General features: G+C 45.1%; 1 protein-coding gene across 1 annotated transcript; it reads right to left on the bottom strand.

Moving 5' to 3' along the window:
- Window positions 1–4,251: 4,251 nt before the first annotated feature.
- Window positions 4,252–5,193, bottom strand: LOC101981808 (olfactory receptor 1361-like). The gene has a single exon (XM_005350229.1). The coding sequence runs from the start codon at window positions 5,191–5,193 to the stop codon at window positions 4,252–4,254; it is 942 nt and encodes a 313-aa protein (XP_005350286.1).
- Between the last annotated feature and the right edge of the window lie 2,456 nt (window positions 5,194–7,649).

Here is a 7,649-nt window from a genome sequence, read left to right as displayed (position 1 = left end):
TTGATTCTCTCAGTTAATGTTTCAGTTCCTACAGAAAGGGACTGCTGGAACTTATGATCTAATTCAGCTGTTCCTTCTTCCATAGTAATGAATTTCTCCTTAACATCAGCCTGTACCTTTTCTAAATTTTGCTCAGTTTACCGAGTCATGTTAAACAAAGATCTGTTTTCTTCCTGGAGAACTTCAAACTGATTCTTGAGAAGATTGTTGTCATTCTCAATAGTTTTTAAAGGTTCAACCTCTGCCTTAAGAGATTTTATTATTTTCCTATTATCAAACCATATAGTACTAAGGAAAATTGAGAATCCCAGAAATATCCATAGATGTGGGGTGATAGACACCTCTTGTAAAATCTCCCACATGGTACACTCAAAAAAGCTGTTGAAATCTGAAAGAGTTACGTTCTCAGACATTTTATTTATAAAAGAAAAAAGAAATTCTTTTACCTGCAATGACCGGTTCCTGCCAGTGGTGGCGAAGGAGTCCACTTGAGTCCACGTGGCCTAAGTCTAAAATAAATGACTCAAAAACAAAATTGGAGCAGACACCAGGCTGATAAATAGCAATTGGGCCGGAAAAGGAACAGAGAGAAAGCCGCCAAAGTGAACAAATCACTTTGGGACCATGTTTGAGCCGGCTCACAGGGCCACCGTCACGTGACCCGAGCGCCAGCAGAGGTGGGAGAGGAACAGAGACTGATCACGCTGTTACAGAGGCACTTGTGCCACTGTCAGGCAGGGCGGGGCCGGGGAGTGCTAATACTCCTGTCCCTTTTGACTTTTTAGCAGGCACTGGGAAAGATCGAGTCACTCAGAATCTCAGCTGTGTCCCCAACCGTAGTCGGACCGGCTGAAAGGGTACAGTCTACGCGCCCAGGGAGCCCGCCGCAGCGGCGGCCCCAAGAGACTCCGATTTGGGCCGGGTCTCCACAATGCTCCATGGGGCGGGCGCCAAATGTACCAGCGTGAATAAATGCAGGCAAATATTAAAGAATATATACAAATTTAATGATTAAATAAAACTTACAGAACCGAAGTTCCCGTGTAGCACAGGAGGTAGGAAAGAAAAAAGGGAGCGCGCAGGCTCCGTGAGCCCAATTTATCAGTCAACATTTGCCCGAGGCAAAACCCGCCCCCTAATGGGGCTGGCTTAACCCTACAGTTTTTAAAATGATCTGTATATACACAAGTCTCAATTGATTGTAACCAGCATGATCCCAAAGTCAGGTGTTGTATAAAAGTGCTAAAAGTAAAAGATGAGGAAAAAATATTTCATATGTTTCAAGTTAATTTTCATTTCTTTTTGACAGGGTGCTCAAGAGTTCAGCTCTTCAGAATCCCTGTCAGGGTTCAAATAAAGACACCACAGTAAGCGAAGGGACCTAAAATCTGAGAGTTAAAAAATTGTTCACAACATGGTCTTTCCATTCCTGTTTCTTTATTCTTATTCCTTATTTCATTGTTACAAATGTTCCCAGTAATATATACCCTGTAACCAGCAATTCCCCAGCCCCAGCAGGTTCCAGGGCTGGAATTCTTTTGCCCCATAAAAATCAGATAAGAGTTTTCATACATGCGCATGTGTGCACACATGCAGCACACACTCACTCACTCACACAGATCCGTGGCTGTCAGCTCAAAGGTGGGAGTGGCTAGTGCATGTCTGATGAACTCCTTAATGGAGAAAGCTAGTTAAGAAAAGAATTAAATCAGGGGATACTAGAGGGGAGGGCTAGTGTGCTACACTACATTTTTAGGTGAACAAAAAGGTTTAATTTTTAGTAAAATTATGAATAGGGCATGGATTGTTTTTGAAATCAGTGAACCACTTTTTTCCTCCCAGCATGCATAGATGATATCAGGTAACCAGGCAACCTATGTAAACATTGGGGGGGGAACCAATGGCTCCTGATCTGATGAGCACATTCACCAGATGTGATTTCTATGGGCCTAAGTCTGAAGTTTGCACTTATTGCTCTAAGCGGTAGGAACAAAGAGGAGACTCAGGCCTCTAAATGATCGATTCTGGGGTTTGCTCAACCAATCTGATCATGGACATTATGGGTCTGTAGTGCTGATGGAAGTCTTTCTCTGGGTTGTGGTTAATTATCTCCTCTGCTGTCCTTGAGAGTAAAGCACAGGCAGGAAATTTCCTGAACTAAAATAGTCAGTAAACTGAGGCGAAGGTGAGCATAAGGAGTTAGGAATCTTTTAAATGAGGTAAAGCCAGGGCATCTTATTCTTCTATCTGAGCAGCTATGAATCAGCAGCTTTGGGCAAGCAGTAATTCTGTGTCCTTGGATAGCTGTGAATATCTTAGATGGAATGATCTTTCCTGGACTCTAATCACTGACCAGATGCCTGTTAATTGCAGGAAGGCAGGTCTCTGCGTTTACCTAGGAGGACCAAGGCCTGGCAGTGGGAAACTGTTTTCACACATAGCTGGGGGAATGTGATCAGTAAGCCCCAAAGACATAGGAAACAGTTGAGAATTAATTCCCCCAAATGTGTAACAGAAGGGGAGTCAGCTCCAGCAAAAATCTACAGAAAAAAAAACAGCCATTTATTCACAAAGCAATAATCCCAAAATTCCTTGAATTTTGGTTTGACCTTTACCAAAGATCTTGATAAATCACTCATGAAAAGATGGCTTAGAAATTACTGTATAATGTTGTGGCTTGTAGCATGTTTTGTTTAATGAGACAGGATTTCACAGTATAGCCTTGGATGACCTGGAACCCATAATATAACCCATGCTGGCCATGAACTTGTGATCCTCCTGCATCAGCCTCCTGGTGTTGGGAGTATATCCGTGTGGTAATATGTCAGACTTATTAGTCATTTTCAAAATAATTCCAAAGCATACTGTAAGTTTTTTATGTTTTAAAGGACAAATCGAATTACTAGGGAGTGGAAATACATAAAATCAGTAAAAATAAAATTATAGAGACATGAAGTAATTTAGAAAACCTCTCACAAAATAGCAGTTGAAAGTTTAGATGTAGACAAGTATTTGGGTTAAAATATCTGAGCCCATTCACATAGATATGACAGAATGGGAGAAATTATACACTTGACTGACATGTCTGGATATTGTGAATGTAGAAAAAATTCCTTTTAATCAGCTACACAAAGCTCACGAGATGAAAAACATTAGCTCAAATGAGTAGAATTATTTTTCTGTAGCTCCAAATAAATCCTTCCCTACTTGCCTCATCAATTTTGTGATCTTCCCATTGGATATATTGATATGAAGGCCACACACACAGACACACACACACAGACACACACACACACACACACACACCAGATCAAAGACATCTGTTACTCCATCCAACACACTTTCTGACCTCGGTGAGCCCCAGGCATGTACATGGTACACAGAAGTACATGCAGGCCTCTTCTGCGTGACAGAATGGACAGCTGTGCTGCCCCAGAGGTGGCCTGAACACTCCCATTGGTCTAGGAACTCTGCTAAGGGACACAGAGAATTACATAGGACAGCAGTGGCAAATAACGCCTCTGCTACAGTGATAGTACAGGACATAACACCGTGTTGTGACCGCGTCTGAACAGAGGAACAAGGACCACCCACTCCCCCCAAAAAAAACAACATCCACTGTCCTGAAAATGGCTGACACATGTGGCTGCTGCTTGTCCAATCAGAGTCCAGTGTTCAGGTGATTCAGGAAGCACACCCTACACAGGCTCAGGCTTATCGTTAGTCCCTTTCAGGATTGTCCCATGGAGACCCCTCCCTACTCCCCAAAGCTGTGCTCACTGACAGAGGAGAAGCACAGGTGTGTGCATGGGGGTTTCCAAGGCACTGACATGACAAAGGAATAAAGACCTTTGCTCCAGTTTTTTTTTCATTCTTTTACCTAAAGAAATTGTATGCTGGCTTTTGCTCTCCAAAATAGTTTATTTTCTCCAAAACATTTTTATGTGTATGGGTGGTTTGCCTGCATGCATTCCTGAGCACCAATGTCAGGCCTGGTGCCACACAGAGTCCAGAAGAGGGTGCCCAAACCCAGAGAACTGTCATTGCAAACAGTTGTGAGCTGTCTTATGGATGCTGGAAATCAAATCCAGGTCCTCTGCAATAGCAGTAAGGGCTCTTAAATGTGGGTCATCTCTAAAGCTCCCAATACATCCTCTTCTTACAAAAGACAAGTGAAGTTTCAGATTATTGATAGGATCACAAAGGATTTCTGGACATTAGTTCCCTCTGTGATATTCCTCACTTTCAACACTATTGAGTAGATAAATATTTCAAGGTAAGCACTCTCCTTAAAGCCCCTTTCATGTCCTTGTTCCTCAGGCTGTAGATGAACGGGTTCAGCATGGGGGTCACCACCGTGTACATCATGGCAGCTGCCATGTCCCTCCCAGCTGAGCGAGAGGAGGAGGGGTTGAAGTACAGGGATATGATGGTGCCATAGAAGAGGCAGACTACAGCCAAGTGGGAGCTGCAGGTGGAGAAGGCTTTCCATCTTCCCCTTGGGGATGAGACTCTCAGGATAGCACAAGCAATAAGGATGTAAGAGACGAGGATACAAACAAAGGGAGCTATCATTATCAGCCCAGCGACAAAAAGGAGCGCCAGCTCATTGAGGTGTGTGTCTGAGCAGGACAGATTCAGGAGAGGAGTAACGTCACAGAAAAAGTGGGGGATGGTGTTGTCTGCACAGAATGAGAGCCGAGCCATGAGCAAAGTCTGAAACAAAGCATTCAGGCTGGCTACCACCCATGACCCAAACACAAGGAAGGCACAGAGCTGATGGGTCATCTTTGTTCTGTAGTGTAAAGGGTGGCAGATGGCTACATACCGGTCATAGGCCATCACAGCCAGCAGGAAATTGTCCATAACAGCAAACACACAAAGAAAATATAGTTGTGTAAGACACCCAGAGAAGGAAATGGCCTGATTCCTGAGTATGTGCATGGCCAGCACCTTGGGGACAGTGGTGGAGGAGAAGCAGACATCCACGAAGGACAAGTTGCTGAGGAAGAAGTACATGGGGGTGTGCAGGCGGGAGTCTGTGCCGATGGCCAGGATGATGAGCAGGTTCCCCAGGACAGTGGCCAGGTACATGGTGAAGAAGAGCAGGAAAAGGAGCTGCTGCTGCTGGGGATCCCTGGAGAGCCCCAGGAGGAGGAACTCAGAGACACTCGACTGGTTGCTGCCTCTCATGGTCTGAGTCCAGCTACAGAGAAAAGATGCAGAAATGTAGGTGCTGAAGGGTTTGGTTGTAATAAATCTTTCTACAGACTTTGTCATGTTTAAAATAACACAAACATAAAAATCCTGCATTAGGACTGGAGAGATCTTTTGAACTATTAAAATGCCTGACTGGTCTTCCAGAGGAGCCAGAAGTCAGTTCTCAGCACCCATAGGGTGGCCAACAATTGTGCATAGCCCTTTTCCAAGTGATCCTGGGCCCTCTTCTGGCCTCTATGGGCACTATCATTTGCTATGCATACATTCAGGAAAATACATTCAGATATAAAATAAAAATAAATTTAAATATACATGCATTTAATAAATAAATCAGAATCTGCCCATAGTGCTCATCCCCTCAACTTCCAGCTCCCAGTCCTAGATTGTTCTGAATCACCCTTGTGCTTTATTAAATATAACATAGAACACACATGCATGGGATGCAAGGTGTTTCAGGGGGTTAAAGTGTTTACTGAACAAACCTGAAACACTTTTAAAGGTGGAAGGGGAGAACCAACTCCACAGAGTCATCCCTTGGCTTCCACATATGCATTGCGGCATATGTAACACACACATGCACACACACATGCACACACACACACGCACACACACATATGCACACACACACAATAATGCATAATTGTCTTAATGAATGCACAGATGGCTCTTCCTTGAAATCATGTACATCCCTGTTAACTCCCCACCCCCCAGTTCTTAGCGGAGCACAGGGAAAAGAAATATAGCTAGGGCCAGAGAGAGGTCTCAATATGTAAAGGTACTCGTCTCTAACCTGAAGTCCTGAGTCCAAGCCTCCAGGGTTCACATGGTGGAAAGCAAAAAAGAATTCCCCTGACAAAGTTTTCCTATGGCTTCCACATATGTTGTACACACACACACACACACACACACACACACACAAAGTGTAATGTACTTTCAAAAAATGTAATGAGAAATACCTAGTTACCATTGTGTTCAACTCTAACTTGGCCTCATGGGCTCACAAATGTAGCTATTGCTCCTTCAACACACAGGAGTGAGCATCATTTTTTAGTAAAGAAATTGGCATCGGCACTGCTGTTACAATACCTGACAAGTCAGTGCTGTAACTGACCCATGTTCACTGCCTTGGAGTTGCTGGGCAATGGTGCTCTTTATTCTAAGGATGGGAAAGGGTGAGAATCCTAGGAGGATTCTGAGCGGGTGGAGTGGGTGATCACCTTCCTAGCCAGCAAAGAGGTTTGGGGGACTCAGAGGGTATTTACTGCAGCATCCTTCCCACTGGGCTAGACTCCCTGAGCATCTCATTAAAGTCAGGCAGACAGTAATTGTCCTGCCTAGCTCCTGGTCTCTGTGGACCGACAAGGAGGAGGAAGGGTAACACCTTACTCCTGTGTCAGAACTCAGGGATAAAGCAGTCTGGGTGGAGACACATCCCAGAGGAAATTCCCTGAGAACTCCATCTTCTCAGCACCCTAAGCCTATAGGTCTGCAGTTGGTCCAGACTCTGTCTCACAGCAGAGACCAGAGATACAGCACTGTTTGGATAATGCTCCTCTTTTGATTCATCTCTGGACATTTGCTGCACAGGACTCACAGCACCTTTCAGGATGGGAGGATGGAAGACGAGACTGGAATAGATGGAACTAGAACTAGAGCTGACCCCTGAAGAAGTTGATATAAAATACAAGGAAGGAGAGGGAAGATGAAGGAATGTGACCAGCCATGACTCCATGCACCAAGAGCAGACATGCTCTGGGCTGTCTACCCCCACACAACGGATCGCCAGTGTCTGCACATCTGTGGGCTCTTGAGTGCAGCTCCACCAGCCCCACACAGCCCTACCACCTACCACCCCTACCATAGGAAGATTCGTGACTGGACTCGGTCCTCCTGAAGGCTGGCCATGTTCAAAGGCATGAGCCACCACACAAAGCCTGTTGTTTTCTGAGATATCACACTGCAGCCTCCAATGCTGGCATGGAATGTGTCAGCTTCTGTTACCTTATTCTCTCTCTCTCTCTCTCTCTCTCTCTCTCTCTCTCTCTCTCTGTTTTTTTGAGACAGGGTTTCTCTGTTTAATAGCCCTGACTATCCTGGAACTCGTTCTCATTCCATAAACCAGGCTGGCCTTGTACTCACAGAAATTCGCCTTCTTTTGCCTCCTGAGTGCTGGGATTAAAGGCATGCGCCATCACCAACTGGCTGTTACCTTATTTTCTAGAAGCCTGCTGTTAGCACAGTTAGCAATGTCTTACACCTCCAAGTCAGTTTCCACTAACCTAAGAAGATTTTTACAACCTTAAGAGTTTATAAGCCGGAGTTTCTGGCCCCGCGGCGCCAGCCAGGGACGGGGAGCTCAGAGGTTCCTCGGCCCCCCAGCCTTCTTGGGCAGAACCCTCCCCACTTCGGCCCCACCGCCCTCCTTAGGC

The sequence above is a fragment of the Microtus ochrogaster genome, chromosome 7, assembly GCF_000317375.1.
Source record: "Microtus ochrogaster isolate Prairie Vole_2 chromosome 7, MicOch1.0, whole genome shotgun sequence".
NCBI lineage: Eukaryota > Metazoa > Chordata > Mammalia > Rodentia > Cricetidae > Microtus > Microtus ochrogaster.
Note: the sequence above shows the minus strand (reverse complement) of the source record. Positions and strands in the feature narration are given on the sequence as shown.

Bases quoted from the DNA above. Each gene is read 5' to 3' on its own strand.
- LOC101981808 (XM_005350229.1), bottom strand. From the start codon at position 5,193: ATGAGAGGCAGCAACCAGTCGAGTGTCTCTGAGTTCCTCCTCCTGGGG.